Source organism: Lontra canadensis, unplaced genomic scaffold (genome assembly GCF_010015895.1).
Source record: "Lontra canadensis isolate GAN:19392208 unplaced genomic scaffold, GSC_riverotter_1.0 scaffold13, whole genome shotgun sequence".
Lineage (NCBI taxonomy): Eukaryota > Metazoa > Chordata > Mammalia > Carnivora > Mustelidae > Lontra > Lontra canadensis.
In genome coordinates, this window is record NW_022631007.1 from 12285836 (window position 1) to 12309630 (window position 23795).

The 23795-nt window shown below is 51.6% G+C and overlaps 1 protein-coding gene across 2 annotated transcripts in view; it reads left to right on the forward strand.

The window, feature by feature from the left end:
- Positions 1-23795, forward strand: part of INPP5D (inositol polyphosphate-5-phosphatase D) — a 110737-nt gene that overhangs the window by 76760 nt on the left and 10182 nt on the right. For both annotated transcript variants that reach the window (XM_032857516.1, XM_032857515.1), the window contains exons 11-22: positions 427-529; positions 2515-2711; positions 3178-3295; positions 6654-6750; positions 7269-7407; positions 8675-8783; positions 8958-9046; positions 12765-12846; positions 15726-15815; positions 18118-18231; positions 19500-19582; positions 22123-22210. In XM_032857516.1, coding sequence (XP_032713407.1) covers positions 427-529; positions 2515-2711; positions 3178-3295; positions 6654-6750; positions 7269-7407; positions 8675-8783; positions 8958-9046; positions 12765-12846; positions 15726-15815; positions 18118-18231; positions 19500-19582; positions 22123-22210 — 1309 coding nt within the window. The remainder of the gene's footprint in view (positions 1-426; positions 530-2514; positions 2712-3177; positions 3296-6653; positions 6751-7268; positions 7408-8674; positions 8784-8957; positions 9047-12764; positions 12847-15725; positions 15816-18117; positions 18232-19499; positions 19583-22122; positions 22211-23795) is intronic.

Sequence of the window (23795 nt, forward strand, 5' to 3'; positions counted from 1 at the left end):
CCTAACAATATAGTTTGGGCATCTGTCCTTGTTGAGAAGGTATTTCTGAATCAAAACTTGTGAACCCTGCAATATTCCGGCACGTGGATGACCCGTGCTACGATTATTAACTTGCTTCCTAGGACTGGACATTAAGGTTGTTTCTAGTTTTTTCGGTATTGAAGTGCATGCGACAGTCCGCATGAAAATGGTTGGGCCTTTGTGTGGTTTCTGGTGGTTCTTAGCCTCAGATCCTTGCAGAAGAGTGGCAAGGTCAAAAAGAAGCCACTTCCTTAAGACTTCGGACCCTCTTTCCAGATTGCGCTCCTGCAAGTTCGTACTGATTTGCGCTGCTCTCAGTTTTCTTGAAGCTGACCAAGCCCTTTGAGAGTGTAATGTGCAGGGAGGCAGAAGCCTTTCTGAGTCTGTCTGCCCTTCAATCCCTAGAAGAGAGAAGGCTTCTGCCAGCTTCTCCAGCAGATGAAGAATAAACATTCGGAGCAGCCGGAGCCAGACATGATCACCATCTTCATTGGCACCTGGAACATGGGTAGGTCCATATGTGCCCCACCCCCCCACTCTCTCCCACCACTACCTCTTGGGTTCTGCTTTGCTGCCTCTGACATCTGCAAATGGGTGGGCGGGGGCGTCTGTCTTCCTCCCAACACCCCCCTCCCAAAGTATCTACACAGCCTCCTTTCTAGGGAATTCTATACTTTTGCTGAGACAATGATTAAGAGAAGTGAGCTCTGGGATTCTCATATCCCAGTAGCAGCTGGGCTGGGTTACTTTGCCTGTCTAAACTGGAAAGTTCTAGGTACAGTCTGGATATATAGGTGAAGAGGCTATTGGGTACCTTCCAGCCTTAGGCAGGTCTCCAAGGGGCCTCAGGCCTGGAAGAAAGAACTCCCTCTTTGGGTGGGGTTGCCAGATGTATTGAGAGAGAAAGAGAGAGAGATGATTCCCAATTACATTTGAATTTCATGTAAACAGCAAAGTTTTTTGAGGATTGGTATCTAGCTAGAAATGATAATGCTAAATATATACTACATGTATTTGTATACTGATCTGTATTATGCTAATAAATGTACTGAATATAAGTTGTAGCAAATAGTGTAACAATTCAGCTAGAAATAAGTACTAAATATACACCAAATATATATTGGACCAACCGTATACTGTATACTTATATACTAATATATATTTACATACCAGATATATCACACTACATATAAATTATACTAAATAATTATTTCACGGAAGTATTCAACTAGAAAAAAAATAAGTAGATACAGGATGTCTAGTTCATTTGAATTTTAGTTCAACGGATACAGCACGGGACATACCTTTTCTAATAGTTGTGTGTTGTTTATCGCAACTTGACTTTAACTGGGTGTCCCTCTGACCTCACATTGTCCAGAACAGAGTCAGGCCCACCCACCCTTCCACAGAGCAGATAGCCAACCGGCAGCAAGGCAGAGGGTGAGCAGCAGCCCTTCGAGGAGGGGCAAGGAGTGGTCTGGAAGTGAGAACGTAATTTGCTACTTGTGGAGAGTCAACCAGAGCACCTGAGCCCGATTCCGCAAGCCACCAGCCCTGCCCAGGCACTCACGCCCAGGTGTTCTTGGGGTCCTGTATCCTGTTCTGTCCTCTCGTGTTTCTTGCTGGCCACCTGATTTTATCAACTGTCACTCTCAGGGGTTCATGCCCGGGGGTACACTGCCCTTGTTTTTCCCACTGTGAGTATGGGGGTCTTAGAGTTGGCTGGACCTAGTGAAGTCCATCCTGGAGGGGATGCCCTTCACACAGAAGACATTGTGGAAGGTGCTGTCTGGGTGGCTGGGAGGGTCTCCCCAAGCAGAGACCACCAGCCCCTAGGGTGTTCGCTCTCACTGTGAACCATAGCAGGGAGCAGAGCGGCTGCCGTCAGGTTACTTGGATTCTTGGCCAAGGTGGTTTTCTCTCTAGGGGAGAAGTTTACTCAACCTTGAAGGGGCATTCCAAGGAGAAGTAAATCCTTCACTCTATCTTCATTAAGCTGCTTTGACTCATTTTTTGAAATGAAAATGGAGGAGGTGTCCACACTCCTCCTGCCTCTTCAGCTCTCAGTTTGCGGCTGAGATCTCTCTGTTTTGCAAGGAAGCCCCGTTGTCTCCCAAACCTGTCGGCCTGCTGGGCCGTCCTTGCCAACTTGTAAACTCCTGGAGGAGGGTCTCAGTCACTCAGTTAGCCGCAAAGGCTAGGATGGTGTTTGGTCTCACACAGCTAGTTCAAGTCACCGTATGCAATCTTCGGGTATTTCAAGTCTCTGACACTTCACGTTCTCTTTAAAGAGAAACTTAACTGTGCTCTGACCCTTCCTGACATCCTGGGAATAATAGTACCTAATTCTCCATCTCCGGCATTTCATGGGGTGGCCCGAATGATTTTCTGTGATGGGGTGGCCTTCCTGCCCCACACGCTTTACCCCCACCTGTGTTTTGAATTCTCCTGATGTACCTTTGACTCACTTGGTGTTGGGTTTTGCTGTTGAAGGTAACGCCCCCCCTCCCAAGAAGATCACGTCCTGGTTTCTCTCCAAGGGGCAGGGAAAGACACGGGATGACTCTGCGGATTACATCCCCCATGACATCTATGTGATCGGCACCCAGGAGGATCCCCTGGGAGAGAAGGAGTGGCTGGAGATACTCAAACACTCCCTGCAGGAAATCACCAGCATGACTTTTAAAACAGTGAGCAGCTGGCCAGGGCGCTGGGTGGGACCCCGGGACAGTGGGCTCTGTGAGGCTGGCCAGGAGCATCTCAGGGGCAAGGGTGGGCTCAGCCTGTGAGCTCTCACCTTCCAGAGAGGCCCAGGGTGCTCTGTGGTCATTCCCCAGCACCACCACCACTACCTTTCAGGGCTGGAGGGGAACGCTTGGGGCTTCTGAAATTGATGGGGGTCTGTAGCCATTGCTGAAAATCACTGTCCTTGCCCCTGCTTGTAGATCACCCTTACTTCATTGAAATGTGGCCTGTCCTGGCTCTCATCTTTAAGATACTTTGTTTCATCTGCGGGGTATCCTTAGAAGCTCCCCTGGTTTAGGGATTACAAATGGGGTCCTCCATCTTGGGGGTCAGAGTTGCGGGGGGGATCTCTTGCCCTGTGGTCAAGCACTGTGCCCTGGCCAAGGGTGACTGTGTTGTCAACCCCACCAGATTGCCATCCACACCCTCTGGAATATCCGAATTGTGGTGCTGGCCAAGCCGGAGCATGAGAACCGTATCAGTCACATCTGCACTGACAACGTGAAGACAGGCATCGCCAATACACTGGGTGAGCAGGGAGGGGGCTACACTCCTGTGCACTGTGACATCACTGGGTTTCACTTCCTGGGCTCCCCTCAGTCCTGGGTGAGCCAGATGTTGGGCTTCCCCAGCCTCAACCCACCCAGGGTCCACACCAGCTCTGCTGGCCCACAGGCCCCCACTGGGAGAATCAAGGACCTAGGACAGGAGTTGACAGACACTCTGTAAAGGGCCACAGAGTAAATATTCTAGGCTTGTGGGCCACGTGCCGCAACACAAAAGGAACTTCAGAGAGCATGAACGGGAATGCGAGTGGCTGTGTTCCAGAAAGCTTTGCTTACAGACACAGGTGGGGGCTCCATCTGGCCTGTGGGAACCCTGGTGTAGAAAGAGAGCGACTCAGGTTGGATGAGGAAATCCTGGCATTAGCAGGGAGCTGGGGGACCCATCATGGCACCTCCAAGAATTGAACTCAGAGCAGAGGACGGCTGGAGTACCTTGAGTGTGAGCCTGTGTGGGTGTGGGTGGAAATGCTTGTGTGTCTGTATGTGTGACTCTGTGAGTGTGTGTGTGTCTGTGTGTGTGAGTCTGCATATGCAAATCCAAGTATGTGTGTCTGTGTACATGCAGGTCTCTGTGTAAGCCTGTCTGGGCATGAGTGCTTATGTGGCTCTGCATCTGAGTGCACATGAGAGTCTGTGTTCGAGTCTGAGTACATGTGCATCTGTGTGAGCTTGTGCTCAGGTCTGTCTGAGCGCGTGTGTAGGTCTGTGTGTGAGTGCATGTGCAGGTCTGTCTGAGTGCACGTGTGAGTGCGTGTGCTGGTCTGTGAGCACGTGTGGGTCTGTGAGTGGTGTGCAGGTCTGTCCGAGCACATGTGTGAGTCTGAGTGCGTGTGCAGTTCTCTGAGCATGTATGTGTGTGAGAATGTGTGCAGGTCTGAGTGTGTATGTGAGTCTGAGTGTGTGTGCAGGTGTCTGTGAGCATATATGTGAGTGTGTGAGTGCAGGTCTGTCTGTGAGCGCGTGTGTGAGTCTGTGAGCACGTGTGCGAGGCTTGAGTGTGTGTGGGCAGGTGCACCACGCAGGCCATGGGTGGGGTTGACGGCGAGGCCAGTGGTTTCTGGTGGTTGGAGTCAGGGACAGGGCAGAGTCCCCAAGACAACAGGAAACAGAAGAATTGCTGCAGTCAAATGTGAAGAACTCTCTCGGCTTTTCTGCTGACAAACCGCAAACTGCCCGCGTCCACACCCACTTGCCCCCTTCCTTCCTGTCTCGGAAGCTGCCCTGTCAAAGCCCACCCCCTTCTGCTCCCCAGGAACCTCTCTCTGTCCTTGCTACTGCCTGCCTGGCTGCTCGCCTGCCTGCCACCAGCCCCTTTCCAACAGCATGGAAGGTACTCAGACCTCCCGGTACAAGACAAAACCACCCCACAGCCAGACCTCACCTCTGGCTGCTCCCCCAGCTCTCATTCATCGTGACATTGTGACCAAGCTGACCATGTGTCCTCGCCCCCCCCCCTACTGCCCCCGCACGGTGCTAGGCACTGAACAAGCGACTATGCAGACAGCAACCCACTCACATCCCATGTACCTGCTCCTCCCTTCCCCCGACCCTGGGGCTGCCCTCTTCCCCTCTTCTCCCTCCAAATGGCTCCCAGCCATGGTTAACATGGGACAGAGCCCAGTGAACGCTGGTTGGCTCATACTGGTGGACATTATCCCTAGAAGAGCCAAGACCTTGAGAACATACATGTGCACCACTGAGAGCTAAATGCTCTGTGAGATTACCCCATTTACTAGAAATGCCCTGTGGGTGGGAGAGCAAGAACCTTTGTTGGCCCCACTCACAGAAAGATGCTGGAGGCATCAGTGATGTTCCTTAACTTGTCCCAGGCCCAGTGGCCAAGTGGTGGTCAGGGATTTAAACTGAGGTCATATTGCAGAATGTGGAGAAAGCCAGAAGGTGAGGCCCCTTCCCCCCGCCCCAGGACAGGGGAGCAGGACCATCCATCATTGCTAGGGGCCCCAGTCCCGAGGAGGGAGGGTGGATGACCGAGGAGGGAAAATGGATAATCTTTGAGGTCCTTTCCTAACATTTAATCAAACATCATTTATTCAAGATTACAGTTTCAGTAGGTGTTCACTATAAAAATTATTAACTATTTTATGTTCTATTTTCCTTACTGAGGCCTAACTCTGGTGCATCTGTATGCTTAGAGCCCTCCTCTGTTTGGACCGGCCACATTTCAAGTGCCCAGTGCATATGCTCAAGCTGTGGACCAGAGCAGGCTCTCAGACTTCTGTGTGTGTCAGAATGTCCTCGAGCAGGGCTTGCCAAATTTTGCCTCTAGAAGGCCAGCCAGGAAATAGTTCAGGCTCTACAGGTCGTGCAGCCTCTCTTGCAACTACTTAACTCTGTGGGCATAGCTGTGATCCAATAAAATGTTATTTATGGGCTCCTATTTGAATTTCATACTGTTGTAATGTGTCACAAAACCTTCTTTTGATTTTTTCCCCCCAACTATTTAAAAATGTAAAAATCATCTTCACCTGGCATCGGGCCAGCGTTTGCCTACCCCTGACCTGGAGGGCTTGTTTCACCCACATTCCTGGGCCCCGCCTCCAGAATTTCTGATTCAGCAGGTCCAGGGTAGGGCCTGAGAACTTGCCCTCCCAACTGTTCCCAGGTGCTGCTGTGGCTGTTTGGGGAACACACTTGGAGAACCACTAGTCTAGAATAGGTTGAAACTCAGAATCTGAGAGGTGGTCTCAGTGGGGGTTTTGGACATTAGCCCACCCAGTCCTGGGCTCCCTTGTCTAAATCTTCCCCAGGCTTCTGGCTGCTTTTGGTGGTCTTGCCTGCTTGGCCTGTGGGGTAACTGATGAGACCCCAAGAGGGGGACAACAGGATGACTTAGACCGGCAGCCTGCATCCTTCCCCCGTGGAGGACTCCCAAGGATGCAGGCCATTTACCCCATTTTCTTCTAGTCCTGGAGGAATGTCCCCCACCCCCCGATTCCCGGCCACTGCTGAGTCTTGCTCCAGATGAAGCTGTTGAGCTTCTCTCGATCTCCTCTTAAGGAATAACCGTGCTCCACCTTGATTTCCCTCCCCTGGCCAAGGTTGCCTGTTGTGCTCATTTCTTTCTTTTTTTTTTTAAAGACTTTATTTATTTATTTGACAGAGAGAGAGAGATCACAAGTAGGCAGAGAGGCAGAGGCAGAGAAAGATGGGGAAGCAGGCTCCCCACTGAGCAAAGAGCCCGATGTGGGCTGGATCCCAGGACCCTGAGATCATGACCTGAGCCAAAGGCAGAGGCTTAACCCACTGAGCCACCCAGGTGCCCCATGTTGTGCTCACTTCTTGCCTCCCCTCTCCCTTTAGGGAACAAGGGAGCCGTGGGGGTGTCGTTTATGTTCAACGGAACCTCCTTGGGATTTGTTAACAGCCACTTGACTTCCGGAAGTGAGAAGAAACTCAGGTAATGGACCTCCCTGCCCGAGAGCATGTAACAGGTTCGTCTGCCCAGAGATACCTCACCTCCCCAAATGCCACAGCCATGTGCAGCCACGACTTTACCCGCACCTATGGCACAAGAGCCACCGCTCATGTGGGTGAATCTTGTTGGGAGGATGGGACACACGCTTTCTTATGTCATCGATCTGCTAGATGATTTCTAAAGGGAAAGACCTCTTCCAGACACGCTCACAGATGAAAGCCCCTTGCGCCTGGTCACGAAGACCTCTTTCTAGAATAACCGTGATGCCAGTTCCCTGCTGAATGGAAGCTCTGGGGGCCCCTGTCCTGTGCTCTCATTTCCACCTGAAAGTCCCTTTGCACCACCTGCACACAGAAGGAGTCTGCTGCAATGCCAGGGGCCCAGAGTTACATCTCCACCACCCCCTCTCCCCGCCGCCGGCTCCCTTTGCCTTCCCACCACGGTAGCGAAGTAGGGAACCAGCCACCCCATGCTAGGTGGCTACTTCTTCATTGAAATAGGCGAAACCAGAACTACATGAGCATTCTCCGGTTTCTGGCTCTGGGGGACAAGAAGCTGAGCCCTTTCAACATCACTCACCGCTTCACCCACCTCTTCTGGCTTGGGGACCTGAACTACCGCGTGGAGCTGCCCACCTGGGTAAGGGGCCGCCCGCCCAGGACAAGGGCTGCATGGGACAGAGGCTCCCTCAAGTTAGCTCGGGACATGGGGACACAGGGCCCAAATTGAGCCGGGCCGAGGCCACTGTGTCCCCTCTGGGACCTGATGCCACTCTGTTGTTGAACCCCTGCCTTTAGAGTTAACCTCTGTTCACACTTGGTCCCCACGTACTTGAGGAGACCAGCCCAATTTTCTGTCTTGATGGCGGGTCCCTGGGCAGCTAAGGAAGATGTTGCTTTTGTCAGGTGCCCAGGCATGGTCCGCCGAGCAGCAGTCTGAAGGCCCATGTGACAGACATGGCCTTGCTTTCTCAGGGAGAGCAGAGGGTTCCCAGAAAGGGAGGGTGGACAGGCCTGGGAGCAGAGCCGTGTGGTTGTACAGGTTGTACATCCCTAACCGGTGTGTAGAACCTTCATTCTGCGTCCTGTTTGGGGAGAAAGGAGGATGGCAGAAACCGAGGGGCAAGAACCCTGGGACACAGACAGGCTAAGGGATGGCCTGGGGTCAATTGCCAATCATGGACAGTTGGGCTGGAACCCAGACCTTCTCATTCCCCTTCCCTCCTGTTTCCCCAAGCAGCCTGCCGCTCACTCCTGCTGCCTCAGCTGCTATGCAGAGACCGAGGAAGAGCTTAGGGCCATTTGTGCCCCTCCTGCCTCCCCACCACTTCCTCCCTCACTAGAGACTCCCTGCAGTGTATGGGAGAGAGCTGGACAGGGACCCCACAAATCCCAACCTTTCACGGTCTGTGGGGCTGTGGTGGCTGTTCCCTCAGCAGGTGGTCTGCCAAGGGCATTTTCCTGAGCAGAGGGGAGACCGTGGGGTCCAGGGCACCGGCACCTCCCTGCCGATGCCCACGGATTCAGGGGGCTGGGATTCCAGATCCTTCCCTGCCCTCACAGCAAGCTGCCTCCGTTCCCACAGAGAATAATAGAAATAGCTACCTGCTCGTGGGGTGTTCATAAGAATAATACTAGAGGTCAGAACAAAAGTAAAAGTTTCTTCTGCAAATCTAGACCAGCCAAAACTTGTACTGTCAGGTATAAGTTTGATGTTTGATGACTTTTGCATTATAAAACAGTTGATTGCTAAGACGCCCCAGCCGGGCAGCCCTGGGACCAGGGTCTGGTGCAGCCTCTGGGGCTCTGGGTCCCAGGCGATGGGCCGGCAGGTGGTAATGGGCCTCTTGAATGTCGGCAGGGGTAGGGGGGGTCTCACTGGGGGCCTGGCCGTGTCCTTGCTCCAGGAGGCGGAAGCCATCGTCCAGAAGATCAAGCAGCAGCAGTATGCAGACCTCCTGTCCCACGACCAGCTACTCATGGAGAGGAAGGAGCAGAAGGTCTTCCTGCATTTTGGTAAGAACTGTGTGTCCCTCTACTCCTGGGCCCCCTCCAGCCGCTGCTGTCTCCTTTTTTTTCCTGAATATCCTCAGTGGAGAGGGGAAGGACTATGCCTGAAGAAGACAGAAATGTCGCCCATGTGAAGCTTGGGGAGTCAAAGCAGAAACCAGAGTTTTGTTTGGTTTTCAGAGGAGGAAGAAATCACGTTCGCACCCACCTACCGTTTTGAAAGACTGACTCGGGATAAGTACGCCTACACTAAGCAGAAGGCCACAGGGGTGAGTTCTCCTCACAGGCATCACTTTGGCCCTCCGTCTCCAGCCCCCTGCACATCACCCCTCTTGCGTCTGTCCCCATGAGGGTGAACGGGATGTGAAGGGCATCTTCATCCACTAGGCCACAGGAAAAAAAGAAGGGAAATTAGAGATCACGTGTCGATTTGCATCACTGAGCAAAAACCTTTTCTAAGGAGAGGGTAGGCAACCACACTTGCCCACTGCAAGACACTAGACTCTGATACTGGATTTCCCTTCTGTCCAGAGAGTCTAAGAGTCTGAGAGGATTTAAAGTATTTCTTTAACTAGGTTCTGAAGATTTTTTTTTTTTAAAGTCCTGTGATGAAATCTATTTGCTAATCTGCCAAGTAATCATTAAACAAGCTCCCTGACTGCAGGACTTATCAGAGCCTTTACAGGTTTATGAGCATTATGGTTCTCCACAAGGAAACTTCTATGCCAAACTCAGTTAGTCATGGAACACTAATTATTACCTTATGAAGTTCCTTGGGTTCCAAGGAACAGTGTTTGGGAGGAAGCTGCAATAAAGCTTTCATTCATTCTTGTTCAACAGGTCCTTACTGATGACCTGTGATGAGCTAGATGTTCTCCTAGGTTGTAGGAGATCAAAGATGAGCCCCAAGGAGTTTATAGAAGGAAAGAGGAGACAAACACACAGCTAACTAATCAGAGATGGAATATGAGATCTCCAGATGCACTGAGGAGCCTAATGAGGATATGACCATTAGGGCAAGGAAAGATCAGGAGAGTCTTCTCAAAGTGGGCCCACTTGTGGTGCTGTGAGGGACAGCTTGGCTATCATAAGAGGACAGGATGAGGGCTGAGGGGGGCTGATCCATTTCCACTTGGAAGAACTGCTGGAACAGATACGGAGGTAGGAAATTCTAGGGAACTCTCAGGAAGCCCTGAGGCTTAGAGGTGTGGAATGCTGAGCTTCTGGGGCTGCTGGAGGCCTAAGGAAATGGAAAACAGTTCAGAACGTTGCCTGAGGGCTCAGGGCAAGTGGAGAAGTGCAGGAGGAAGGGTCAGGCCATGCGAGGGGGTGATGTCAGAACAAGGCAGGGACTAACAGAGAAAACCAGACAGAAGAGGAGAGAAGATCCTGGTTTGCTGTAGAGGAAGGAGACTGAGAGACCTCCAGGACACCTGCTTGGGGGGCGTCCACAGGCTGCTGTATGACTATGGTCCTCTGGCACTATCAGGGCAGGTCCATGGGGATATGTGGGGACACTGAGAGCATGTCCAGGTTGACTCGAGTATCAGGGGACATAGAGGCTGAGCTGAGGGGAGGGAGGCCCTAGATGCCAGGGTAAGGTTTTGACCTGTTGGCTGGAAAACAGGGAAGCCACTGAAAGTTCTACTGGGGGCTGGCAGCACAGCAGTGATAGGCAGAGAAGGTGGGTCTGCGTCTGTGGAGAGGGTGAGGAGGGTGCCTGGGACCCCTGAGGAGGCCGTGTGCTGGGTCCTGCTGAGAAACTGGGGCCTGAGTCAGAACTGGGAACAAACAAAGCAGAAGCAAAAGAAAGCAGGATGCATTGATAGATCTGATTGCCATGGACAAAGGCGAAAATCAGATCGTAGAGCTTGTCTTCAGACTTACTGTATAATATGGGTGAAAGACCTCAGAGGAAACATACAGAAGGCAATTGAAAATATTAGGTGATGCTAGAGAGAGACAACAGGGCTGGGTCATATATTTGGGAGTTGTGTGCGCCGAGAACATGGACACCCCCTGGCGTAGGTGACGTTGGCAGGAAGTGAGTGGAAAAGGCAAAGGGAAGGTCTGTGGGCAGATTTGGGGGCCATCCCCGTTCAGAGGTGAGAGGGGGAGGCAGACGTGACAAAGGAGGCAGGCCATGAGTGCTATCGTGGGTGGTGGGCAGACCAACCAACCAGGCAGCTGGGCATCACAGAAGCGGGGGTTGAGACAGCGTCAGGATTAGCGGTCGCCCGTGTGGAATGTAAGTCTAGGAGAACATGTTCCCTGTGCGTGAGCGCTGCACGAGGGGCTGGATATGTGGTCCAGAAGGTTGGGTGGACTTTAAAAGAGCCGTTTGCATTGTCTTGGGTGAAATCCAGCCCCAGGGTGGATGAGAGTGGCTCTTTACCAAGCGTGTGCAGGTGAGCCAGGAGAAGCTTTCCAGAAATACGGATGTCCGGGCCTCATCCCCCAAGGCTCTGATGCAAGATATGCAGAGTGGGCCGTGGTTTCTGTATCTGCAAAGCTCCTCCCTTAATTTCCTGGGGCAGCCAGTGCTGAGAACTGCAGTGTTAAGAGAAACAGGATGGCAACAGTGTGTGCTTACCCTGGGACCCAGGAATTCCACTTTGGGGGAGCCCCAGAGGCATTAGTACTTATGTTCACCAAAAGGGAGATATGAGTATGTTTATTGCTGCTTCGTGCACAACATCCAAAAACTGGGAAGAGCCCTACTAACGTCCACAGTAGACTAGATAAATGCGGTGTGTACGTCTAGTGGAATACAACCACAGCCGGATGGCGAGTGAACTTCAGGGAACAACATGGGTGAAGGAAGCCAGACCTCAAACAATATATACCAAGCGAGTCCATTTGTAAGTTCAAGGTAAGACAGAATGCGTCAGGAGAGGCATTAGGCACAATCATGTTCACCTCTGCAAGGTGGTAGTATGGACACAGGACATCTCCCTTTGAGGTGAGGGAGTTTTCTCTCTGTTGGGGTTAAATGAGCGTGTACAAATATCAAAACTCCTCAAGCTATATACTTAAAATGAGTACTCTTTACTATATGTAAGTTGCACCTCAAGTTTAAAAAACAAAATGGGTGGTCCCAAAGTAGAGGCAATGAAAGTAGAAAGAAATTCTGGAAAGAAAACTGGGAAAAAGAGAACAGTAACTGCAGGAGATGGGAGGGGTAGGCTCTGTTAGAATGAGTACCTTTATATTTATAGGCAGAAGAGAAAGAGCTAGAACTTAAGGGGATAAAGGATATTGTTAGTTCGCCTTGTCTATCACCCTCAACGAGCATCTTGCTCTCCATTGTAGCCTGGAGAGGTCTTGTCTTTTTTTTTTTTTTTTTAAGATTTTATTTATTTATTTGACAGAGATCACAAGTAGGCAGAGAAGGGGTGGGGAAGCAGGCTCCCTGCTGAGCATAGAGCCCGATGCAGGGCTCGATCCCAGGACCCTGAGATCATGACCTGAGCTGAAGACAGAGGCTTTAACTCGCTGAGCTACCCAGGCGCCCCTGGAGAGGGCTTGTCTTAATACATATTGTTTGAGTGGTTGGATAGGTATAGGTGGATATGCAGATGAGTGGATGAATGGTGGTTGGATGGATGGTGGATGGATGGATGGATGGATAGTGAATGGGCAGGTAGGTGGATGGATGATAGATGGATGGATGGATGGTGGATGGGTTGGTAGGTGGATGGATGGTGGATGGATGGATGGATGGATGGTGGATCGGCAGGTGGGTGGGTGGGTGGGCAGACTGACCCAGGTGAAGCCCACAACTTGCACTTTCAACCCAATCTCTCAGGACTGAGGACTTAAGGCAAATGAAACGGGTTGAAGGCCACCTATGGGGCAAATCTCTTAATGACCCAACAGCTCATGAATTTAAGGATGACAGGGTTTACAAGTCAACCTCTTCTTACACTGATTTCTAGATACAGAGAATTAACAGGCATTTACAAAGCTCGTGACTTTGATTTCCAGATGAAGTACAACCTGCCTTCCTGGTGTGACCGAGTCCTCTGGAAATCTTACCCGCTGGTGCACGTGGTGTGTCAATCCTACGGTGAGGAGCAGTTTGGGAGATTCCGGTGCCTGGAACTAACGGGCTCCAGTCTGTCTATAAAATGGGAGAAGTCCCAGTGATCCCAGTCAGGTGACCTGGAGGTGACCATGGTCCCACCAAGTTGAACTGATATCCATTCCTTTTTTTGTGTGCATGCCTCCTGCTGCTCAGAAGGGACGAGCACAAGAGCCCTGGGAAGGCATGCACGTGCACTCTCCTAGCACCTGAGCTCTATCTCCCAGAAGTGACTTCCCAAGACAAATGTCACACCTTTAGATAGGCAGAAAGGTATCCCAAACCCCTAGCCACAGCCTTCAGGACCTACAAAGGCCCATATCCCTCCCACCGCTAACCATCCCATTTCTCAGTGATGCTTTTCTTTCCCACATCCTGCAACTCCATGAGTCCTGCCAGTTCTCATCTCTGGAAGATTCCACCAGATGCCTTCTGCAGCAGGCGTTCTGCAGAGATTCAGGGGAAGATAATGGCTTGTACCATTACAGCCTTTTGAACCAAAACTTGGCATTCACAAAAGCTCCCCAGTGAAGGTTTTTAGGAAAACAAAGGGAGATTGCTCTGGAAGTGGCATGAGGAGCAGGGAGGACACACCTTCCCACTCTGGACCCACCTAGGAGGGAGGGAGCAGAAAATCAGCCCTCCCTCGAGAGGCTGCAATATCTTCCAGGAAGGACTGGATATAGAACATGAAGGCAAAGCTGAAAATGTAGGGAATTTTGCCAGTGGTATTTCCCTGAATGCTCGAGGATGCAGTGGAAGGGTTTAGTGAGTTGGGGGTGAGCAAGAAATTTGGGAAAGAAGGGAATGAATGTCCAAAGCTCAGGAAGCAGGGTAAACTAGGAGCTTGGGTCTTAACAGTGATTGGCATAAATAGGATGTATCAGTTACCTATGGCTGCGTAACAAATAATCCTGAAACTTGACATCTTACAGTTCTCTGGGTCGAACTTGGGTCTGTTCATCTCTGTTCTGCTTGTTGTTGACTGGGGACACTCGGGCCAGGAGCCCCCACCCCCGCCCCCGAGATGAGGGGCTGGCCGGCTGGTTGGCTTGCTGTCAGCAGGGGTGATGGTAGTAACTTGGCAGTGTTGTTCATCATCCAGCAGACTAGTCCAGGCTTTTTCCGGGTCCCAGGGATCCCACATCTGCAAATCCCAGATGTGGAAGAGCTTCTTGAGTCTCTGCTTGCCTCACATTTACTAATGTCCTTTTGGCCAAAGGAAGTCACATAGCTAGGCCCAGACTCACTATGGGAGGGGTCATACAAGCTGTGGTTACAGAGGTTACATCAAGGTCCCTGTCGCCCTCCTAGTTTTTAGGGCACAGGCACCATAGGGCTAGTGCTTTATGTTTGACATAAAATATGGTTAAGAACATTTTTTTTTTTAAGATTTTATTTATTTATTTGACAGACAGAGGTCACAAGTAGTCAGAGAGGCAGGCAGAGAGAGGAGGAAGCAGGTTCTCTGCTCAGCAGGGAGCCCAATGCGGGGCTCCATCCCAGGACGCTGGGATCATGACCTGAGCCGAAGGCAGAGGCTTTAACCCACTGAGCCACCCAGGCGCCTCTGGTTAAGAACATATTTAAAACCCTGCTTGTCCACCTGTTGACTTCTGTTAACTCCTGTTAACTTTTCCATCTGTTAACTTCTCACTGGAACTCCCCCTCTTCCATCGCCACATCATTCTCAGTAGACTCCCTCCACCCCAACCCTCTCCTGTTTCATACACCACTGGACCCTCCCTGACTTCTTCCTGCCCACATCCCAACGTGACTTAGGTTGGTGCCTCTCCTACCTTTTGCCCTCTTGTCTCAGAGAAGGGATGTCCTCCCCCTCCTCTCCCGGCTAACCTTGTTTTAACCTCTGGAGTGAGGGCCCTCTACTCCAGCCCCAGCTCCTCCCCCAGTACCCCCACTTTTCTCCTTCTTCTTGTTCTCTTTTATTCTGACTCGATGTTTCAGTTGTCTCTCTGATGGTCATGAGCCAGTGAGCATTTTTTCCCATGTTTCTTAGCCATCTGTATTCCTTTTAGAATTTTCTGCCTATCTCCTTTGATTGGTTGAAGTCTAGGATGTTTATCTTTTTCTTGCTGATCAATAGGAGGTTTCTAGAAAATGATCTAAATTGTCTTACTGCCTTCTTGGTCTCTGCTATTTCTCTTTGGCCCTTACTGGTCAGTGTGGCCTGGCCTTGCATCCCATGTGCCTCCCTTGGGGAGCCCAGACATCCTTGTGGCAGACATCCTTTCTGCTTCCATCTAACATCGTGACTCCAAACACAGAGAAATCTCCAGCCCTGAGTACCCAGCCAGCTTCACATAGCTCTGTTATAACCACATGGCTCCATCATAAGCTCTATTATAAGAACTCAGCATCTCTAGAACGTTCTTTACCATACACCCTCCAAATATGCCCTGCTACCTTCTCTCCAAGCCCCATGGTCCTTAAAAGAGGTGTCTACACTCCATGTCTACCCTTTCTCACCTTCTACTCTCTCCCAGTCCTGGGAGGCATTGTGGTGACCTATATTTCCATCCTGCTTTGGGCCATGAGCTTATCAGTGCAACAAAGTGCCAAGACCAGAAAAGTGTTCATGGTTCACATCCCATGATCTATTTAAAAACCCGTGTGTCTCTAGGAAAAACTAGCTCAGGCACATTTTTGCTGTGGAGGAGAGAGTGGCACACACTTCCACTGAGACTCTTAAGCGGGGTTGTGGAAGGTCAGGGGAATGTGCAAAACCGTGAAACTTCTGGAAGCTTCCATCAATAGAGGTTGATTTCTGCCGTGAGTTTGCCATCCATGGTTTGACCAGAAGGGTTTCTCCTTCCCTGCTTAGAAATGCCTTCCCTCCCCTCCAGGTAGCACCAGTGACATCATGACCAGTGACCACAGCCCTGTTTTCGCCACTTTTGAGGCAGGAGTCACCTCCCAGTTTGTCTCCAAGAATGGTAAGTGGCAGGCAGCATCCGTCCCTTGGTTCTCCATGAAGACAGGAGGCCTTGGGCTCCCGCCTTCCTGTTGCAGCAGGCCATTGTCTCTGATAGATGGAGGCTCATCATTCCAGGCACGTCCACACTCCATCCAGGGGCCCTCCTCGCCTTTAAGTCCTATCACGATTTCAGAGCAGAGCATGTTCTTGGGCTCTTTGGCAAATATGTCAGCCTTTAAGCCTTGGTTTTAATTCAGTCTTTAAAATGGAGTAAATGAGTGTTTGTCCAGGGTGTGGTGTGTCTGCCACCAAAGGCAGTTCTGGGTGGGACATGGATGAACCTTTATCAGTAATGCATTTATTGGTAATACGTTTCACATTTGTCTCTTCTGTGTAAGGCGAGCAGGGCTGGTTTTCCACTTAGTCTTGTGATGTACTTTCTTATTTAAATATGTTTACTTAAGTTCAAAAAGTCTATTTAAAGAAAATATTAAGTCAGTATTAGTGTGGGTGCGTGGTAGGTGGAGACAGTAAACATTGTAAGGATGGGATGTGATGGCTGAGTCTGGGAAATGCTGGAGTAAATAATACTTAGATTTGTAGGTATGTTTTCAAATAACCTAGCTCAGCCCTGCTCACCAGGCTCTGCTCGTCCCAGCAAGGGCCTGGTATTCTCTGTGGCATGCCCAGTCTGGATCTAGGTGACTAGGGAGCCATGTTGTCACCTCCTCTGATCATCCCCCACTTCTGTGCTCAGCAGATAGTCCAGGCTAATTGAGGAAGGTTGAGGGGCAGTGGGGGGGGCGGTGGGCAATGGAGGCAGGAAAAGCCTGTATTGCTGTTTCTTTCATGCCCTGAGGGTTAGAAGGGAGGCTAGAATACTGTCTTCTAGCGCACTCTTCCCCATGCTGTTGGGTCTAATGTCTGCTCTGGCAGTGTGACCTCTCCTCTCCACATAACCCCTAGTCCACCACCTGGTGCTAGCTCTGGGCACTGTCTTTCTAGAACCTTCCATCTCTCCCTGGGCTCCCATCCATCTCCCCTTTCTCTGAGCTCCTGCAGCATAAATGGGGTGGCTCATGTCATCACACCCTCAGTGAGGACCTTCAGCACATCAGGCTTGCCTACCCTCCACTGGGACTCAGCGCCAGACGGTGCTCACAAACACCCATTACCTGGATCGAGCGTTGGTTGAACGTCGTCCTAAGCGGAACCCGACCTAGGTGCTAGGGAGTTTAAGGAAATGGAGGAAAGCTTAGTGAAATAAGCCAGACAGAAAACATACCATAGGTGTATGGTATATCATTTATATGGGGCATCTTGGAAAAAACTGCCAATTTCATAGAAACAGGAGAGAAAGGCAGCCAAGAGCTGAGGGGGCCGGAAATGGGGACATGTAGGTCAAAGGGTACAGACTTTCAGTTCTAAGATGAATCAGTTCTGTGGAGGTAATAGTCCACATGATGACCCTGGGTAATAATAATAGTAATACAATATCGTACACTTAAGATTTGCTGGGAGCAGATCTTAAGCATTCTCACATCAAAAAAAAAAAAAAAAGGCAAAAAAAACCCAGTTAATTATGTGGGTGACGGATGTGTTAATTATCTTGATCTTGGTAAGCATTTCACAGTGTACATGTGTGTCAAATCATCACGCTGTACACTTAAAACATGTACAATTACATTTGCCAGCTCCTCAGTAAAGCTGGGGAAAAGGAGAAGAAAGGAAAGAAGGAAAGGCTGGGTGGGAGAGAGGACGGGAACGTCTGTCTTGGCTGTCGCGTGCTCAGAGTTTACCTGGAAGGCCAGAACTTGCTCAAGGCCAGCCTGAGCACGCTCGCCAATGCATCCTGTCAGCGAATCCCACGATGGGCCAGACACAAGGGTGGGAACGGGGGTAAATGAGCAGTGGAGGGAAGTCGGCCTGAGGAAGGAAGAGCCGGTATCCCTTGCTACCTTAACTTAGATACAAGGCAGATTTAGGTATTGAGGCACTGAGCCTTTATACAAGCTCTCTCAGGCAGAACAAATGGGGACACTGAGGCACAGAGGTTAAGGGCATTGCCAGAGCCCCCGCTGTTCAGCAGCAAAGCTGAGACTCGGGCTCCTGGCTCCCTGAACACTTTGCTCTCCCCATCCAGCTCTCCGCGGCCTGGACGTTCCCATCATCAGGGATGCTCAGGGTGGGTAGTGGGATTCAGGGACCACCTTGCCTTCACCCAGACCTCACCTTCCCTGGAGCCTGGTGTTGAGGGCTGATTGGAAATGCTCCATGTCTGGGCACATCATGGAGCCAAATCCCTTTGTCACCCACTCCAGGCCCCGGCACTGTCGACAGCCAAGGGCAGATTGAGTTTCTCAGGTGCTTCGCCACGCTGAAGACCAAGTCCCAGACCAAATTCTACCTGGAGTTCCACTCGAGCTGCTTAGAGAGTAAGTGGGCCTTGAGCTGCCGTTGGCCGGGCAGACAGGACTCTTAAGTGCCTTTTCATCGACAGTGCATTGCACCACGTCTCTCTCTCTCTCTCTCTCTCTCTGGGAAGGATTTACAGATGGGCTTATGGGGGGCCTGGGGGAGAGTGCTCAGGGGTTCGGTTACCAGGGGGCACCCCCCCTGGCCCGTGATGCTGCCCTTGCAGCCTCAGAGACAGGGACAGCCACTGTTGTGTGGACCCATCTAGGTGACTGAGCCCCTGGATCCTCTTCTTGCCCCTCAGGGCAGAGTGTAACCCACTTGGGGGTCCCCCCGCCGCAACTGGGGCTCTGATCCAACCAGAGGATCCTGGGGAAGGTCCAGAGCGCGAGGAGGCCAGTGGGGGGTCTATTCTTCCCCTGGGGTCCTCTGCTCTTTCCTGCAGGACGGGGCAGCTTTCTCAGCTTGTCTGGGGTGTCCCCAAACGAGCTCGAGATGGACAGCCTCCTCCCAGCCAGCAGCAGTTAGCACAAACTGTGTTTAGCAAACACCCTTTCTGGGTGACATTTGTAGGCATATTGTCTAAAGCTGTTCCATGGCGAGATCTGTGTGGTTTCCAGCTCCCTTTGCTGAGATGGTCTGGAGGTGGGGGTGCAGGGCCAAATCAACGCTACCCAAGGAGGTATTTTGTGATGGGATGACGACTGCTTCCAAAAATCCAGATGGATTGCCCCCTCCCCTCCCCTGGCTCCTCCCACCCAGCCCGGGCTCAGTCTTGGCTACAGACCCACCTTTTCCATGAAGTTTCTAGGGCCCCGGTCACCAAGCAGGGGCAAGGCACTTCCAAAAATGATGGATTTTCATGCGGGTGTTTTTAATAAACTATCAAGACATTTGCATACATTTCTATGGAAACAGCATATTAGGAAGCTCAAATTAGCATTTGAAAAGGCTGCTATCTTGAGTGGCGTGGGACGAGCTGTCATGTTTCCTAATCTCTTTGCCTGTGATGTGATGATTTCTTTGTTGCCTGGTTTGTTGCAAAAAAAAGAGCTGAAAAGGAGGGGAATCTCTTAGATTTTCCTAAAAATAATTCAACCATATTGGCAAATGACCATCCCCTGCACCAAAACAGAGTCCCCCGCAAGCCTGACTCCCAAACAGGAGTGGCCCCTACAGATGGAAGAGTGAGACTATATCCACTGGTCTGGAGGGGGCGACCCCAGGAAGCTTTTCTGTCTGGCTCTTGTTCTGTTTTCTGAAAACCAGCCTTCTTGTCCTCTGACAGGTTTCGTCAAGAGTCAGGAAGGAGAAAATGAAGAAGGAAGTGAAGGGGAGTTGGTGGTGAAGTTTGGCGAGACCCTTCCAAAGGTAAATCAAGAACAACAGGATGTAGCCACGCAGAGCTTGGCCCCAGGGGCCCCAATATTCCTAAATGCATTTCAGTTCCCATAATGGATCACGGAAGAGATCTAGAGATGGGTTTGTCCGACCATGTGACTTTTCAAAGAAGGAAACTGAGGCAGATCCCAGAGAGGCTGGTTCACCATCACACGGCTGCAGTGACAGACATAGGCCCTGCGCTCTGCGACCCTGACCCCTCCCCTCCTTGCAGTGTCCTTTTACCTGCTCAGCCCCAGCTTGGAGGATCAAGTGAAGGGGCAGAAGGGGGAGTCCACTGGCTCCTATCCAAACACTGGACTTAGAAAGAACTTGACGGGTCCATGACCCCATGAGGGTAGGGGGTGGAATCGAAAACGCATAGACAGACCTTAGTGGGAACACATTCATCTTTCTTGCTGAAAAGAAAAAATGGTTTCCCCCCTGGGATCCCAAACAGCTTTTGTGATGTTGAATTGACAGTGGGCCTCCCCGAGTGTTCGTGCTAGGTGCACAGTGGAATAGGACCTTTTTCTCGGTCACACAGCAAGGAAAGGGTACGCAGATGAAAGAACATGGCCAGGCAGATCTGTCATGTATCCAAGGGTCTCAGGGGCTCTCCTGGAAGGTTCCCTCAGAGGGGAACTCCAAGGGGAGCTTTAAAAATGGCCTTAAACAGGTAGAAGGACCCATCCTCTCCTAAGGCTGGGGTGGGACATGGACAGTTTTGGGGGCTGGGCTACCCACAGTGGCACTGTTGATTGGAACCCAGGCTTGGGCCGCACGTGAGAAGGCAGATACCCACATCGCAGAGTCTCCTAATGTGGGAGCACTTCTAATTCGGGTCTTCCACAAGGCCAGGGCCTAGGTCAGAAGTCCCCATCCTTGGGCTGTTTTTAGGTTACCTGCAACCTGGTGGTTTTGGGTTCCAAGGTGACATCCCGCCTCACCCACCCACCCACCCACCCACTCAACCCTTCTGTTCCTCCTCTCTCGGCAGCCCCACGCAGCAACCAAATGGCTTGTTTGCTCCTTGGGTCAACTTGGGAAAGATAGCAGCCTCCCCGTCCACATCGTGCATGTATCCCAGTCTGGTTCAGGGGACTCTAAGGAACCTCTGACCCACAGCCTCACAGCTACCTACACCTGCTACTCCTCTTGCCTCTGTCCCTCCTCTCCACCCCAGTGCTTTCTCCCAGGGGGTCTCCATCCTGCCTGCCTTCTTGCTGAGGCATCCCGAAGCCTGATGGATCGTTCTAGAATGCCCTTCTGATCCTGGCATCCCGCTCTTTATCTGGTCAACTCCCAGCTGTTAACATGAAACAAGCCCAGGCTCCTCAGCATCCAGGCCCCCTCCTCACTCCCGCTTCATGTGCGGGACGCATCCGTCTCCTGATGGCGCCCTCTCTGTGCCCTCTCTAGTCCCACCAAGGCTCCCTTACCCCTACTCTCACCCCCACTATGGTGACTGCGTCCCTCACAGACCTTCTCTGGTCTGATAACCGCCAGCCTGTTCCTGTTGCTGCCTGAGAGCGCGGCCTTTCCTGCCTCTGCAGTGCCCAGCCTGGGTCTAACTTTGAGCCAGTCATTACTACAAGTCAGTGAACTGAGCGTTTGCTGTGGCTCAGGAACCCGAGAGTGCCCGCAAGGGCCCACAGTGATTTCCAGTGATTTGTTCTGGAGCTTTCGGAATGGAGATAGAGTCCGTCCTGTCTGGCAACAAGGCACCCAGAGGCTGGCACAAGGCGTCTCTCGGCCTCTGGATGGGAAGGAAGGGCCAGCCTGGGACAGCGTATGGCCTCTTCATCAGGCTCCTCAGCATCCCTGTCAGTGAGAGGACCAGCCTTAGGGGATAGCACGCACATGAAGCTCCTCCCTGTGCTTGCACGGGTGCAGCCCTACACTGCTGAGGTTCGGGTTCTCCCCTGTGCAAAACCTGACACAAACATGCCCTGAGCCAGACCGGCAGGGCAACTGGGAGCCAGCCGTCCCTCGCTGCCGCAGGAGGAGGGGGACAGGGTTGGAACCCGGGATCTGTGCCTGCCATTTGCTGAGCCACCCTCCAGCAGCCTGCAGGACACCCCGGGGGCTCCCCTGCAGTCCAGATGGAGGGCAGGTCTTGTGTACCGCCTACAGTGCCACCTAGGGTGGGGAGTGGGGTGCATTCGGACCCACTTCCTGGTCCCATTACCTCTTGTCAGCCTGGCCCCCACCCCCATGAAGCTGGGGTATGCAAGGGAGGGGAAAGGAGGAGAGGGAAGTAGTGGAGGTGGGGCACACTTGGGGTCCAGTTCTCTCCTGGGGTGCAGTATGATTGGAGGGAGACAGGGAAGAAGTGAACCCTGCATCCTGGGGAGTGTGGATGTGTGGTTCCTTCCTACTATCTTGGACATGGAAAGCCAAAATTCAAATTTGATTACTAAGCACACCTGCAGTCCTGTTTGCTCAGGCGCACCCCTCATCTGGGCTGGCAGCCTCTCCCTTCCCGTCCCCCAGCGGGCTGCTCTAACTCTGCGTCCTTCCCTGTGCAGCTGAAGCCCATCATCTCTGACCCCGAGTACCTGCTGGACCAGCATATCCTGATTAGCATTAAGTCTTCCGACAGCGACGAATCCTACGGTAAGTGTCCCCAGACAGGCGCTGTCGGCGCCACACCTGCTCTCAGCTGGTGGCCTGTGATGTAGGGAGATGATGGCATCTCCATCGAGGAAAGCCCACTGTCTTGCTCTCGTGCCTTTCCTCTCCCGTTGCCAGAGGGACAGATACTAGTCAGTCACCCTTCCTGCCCCGCGGGCTTCTGGGAGGAAGAGCCAGCAGCCACGACACCTCTTGTTTATTGGGTCTTTCCTGTGTCAGATTCTGGGCCAGGTGCTTTACTGAGGATTATTTGATCCTGACAAGGTCTTGTAAAGCAGATACTAGTCTCCCAATCAGTACGTGGGTAAACTGAGGCTCTTAGAGGTTAAGGGACTTGCTCAAGGCCACAAGGAGTAGTAATTGGCTGAGCTGTAGTTTGAACCCAGGTCTATCTGGCATTGCTCATGGCCCCTACTGGGCAGACACCAGCCATCCTACTAGAGAGACATCATCTTCTGTGACATTGTCTTCAGCCGGTCCCTGGCTCCAGCCCAGGGTCAGGTTCACCCACCTACATTCAGTGTGACTAGAACACAAGGGTGGGAGGAGCAGGTGGCCAGAGAGTGGCTGGAGGCAGGTGCCAGGTGGAGCAGCTCCTTGCATAAGACAGGCAGGAATGTGAATCTGGGTCCGGGGAGGGTGTTCGTTTTCGGTGGAAGAATTTGAAGGTGCTTAATGCTGATTCAGGGAAGCCAGGACATGGGAAGAGGCTGTAGACACAAAAGGTGCCCGAGTGTGTTGGCTGCCCACTGTTCGGCCTCTGCCAAAAGCCCTGGGATACAAGTACGGTTGCTACACTCATTGCACAGGTGAGGAAATGAAGTGACTTGGCCAAGGTCATATGGCCACTGAGGTGGCCTTGGACTGGAATCCAGGCAACCCAGCTCCAGAATCCTGCCCTCCACCCTCTCCTGGTCAGCACCGGGAACAGGGTCTCTGAGCCTGAGCAGTGGGGGGCAGAACCTAGGGATTGCACTGGCCTTGGCTGGGGAGGGTCTGTCCGTTGTGCCCGGGCAGAGAAGGGATCTGTTTGGAGTCAAGGTGTTTAAAGTTTTGGTGGCAGACCACAGGCACACAAGAAGGATGTTTCCGTTTTCTTGTTCAAAAACTCTCTTCTTCCTCTGTTTTTTTTGCCCCGGTGTTCATATAAACAGCATATCCTAATAATAACAGAAAAAAGGTCAACCCACAGTCTCCTCTCCTACTTACAGCCACCATTTTTATTTTGGTCTAATACTTCCTCATACAAAGGCATACGTAGATTTCTATATTTATAACCATCTTAGGGATTCCGTTTTCTATTCTGCTTCCCTCACCCAGTGAGAGACAGGTTGGGTGAGACACATTTTCCAGGATCTTCCTCCCACACGGCCTTCATGATGGCGGCATTTAATGGCTCCCTAATATTCCATGGGCTTCCTTCTGGCTGTTTCTGTTTGTGTTATCAGTAAAGCTGAGATGGATCTTTGTGAGCGTTTGTTATCCTCCTTCAGCTACAGTTTTAGTTCTTTTGGAGCGTTTCTTGAGGATAAGTTCCTATCTGTGCCGGGTCAAAGGGTATAAAGAG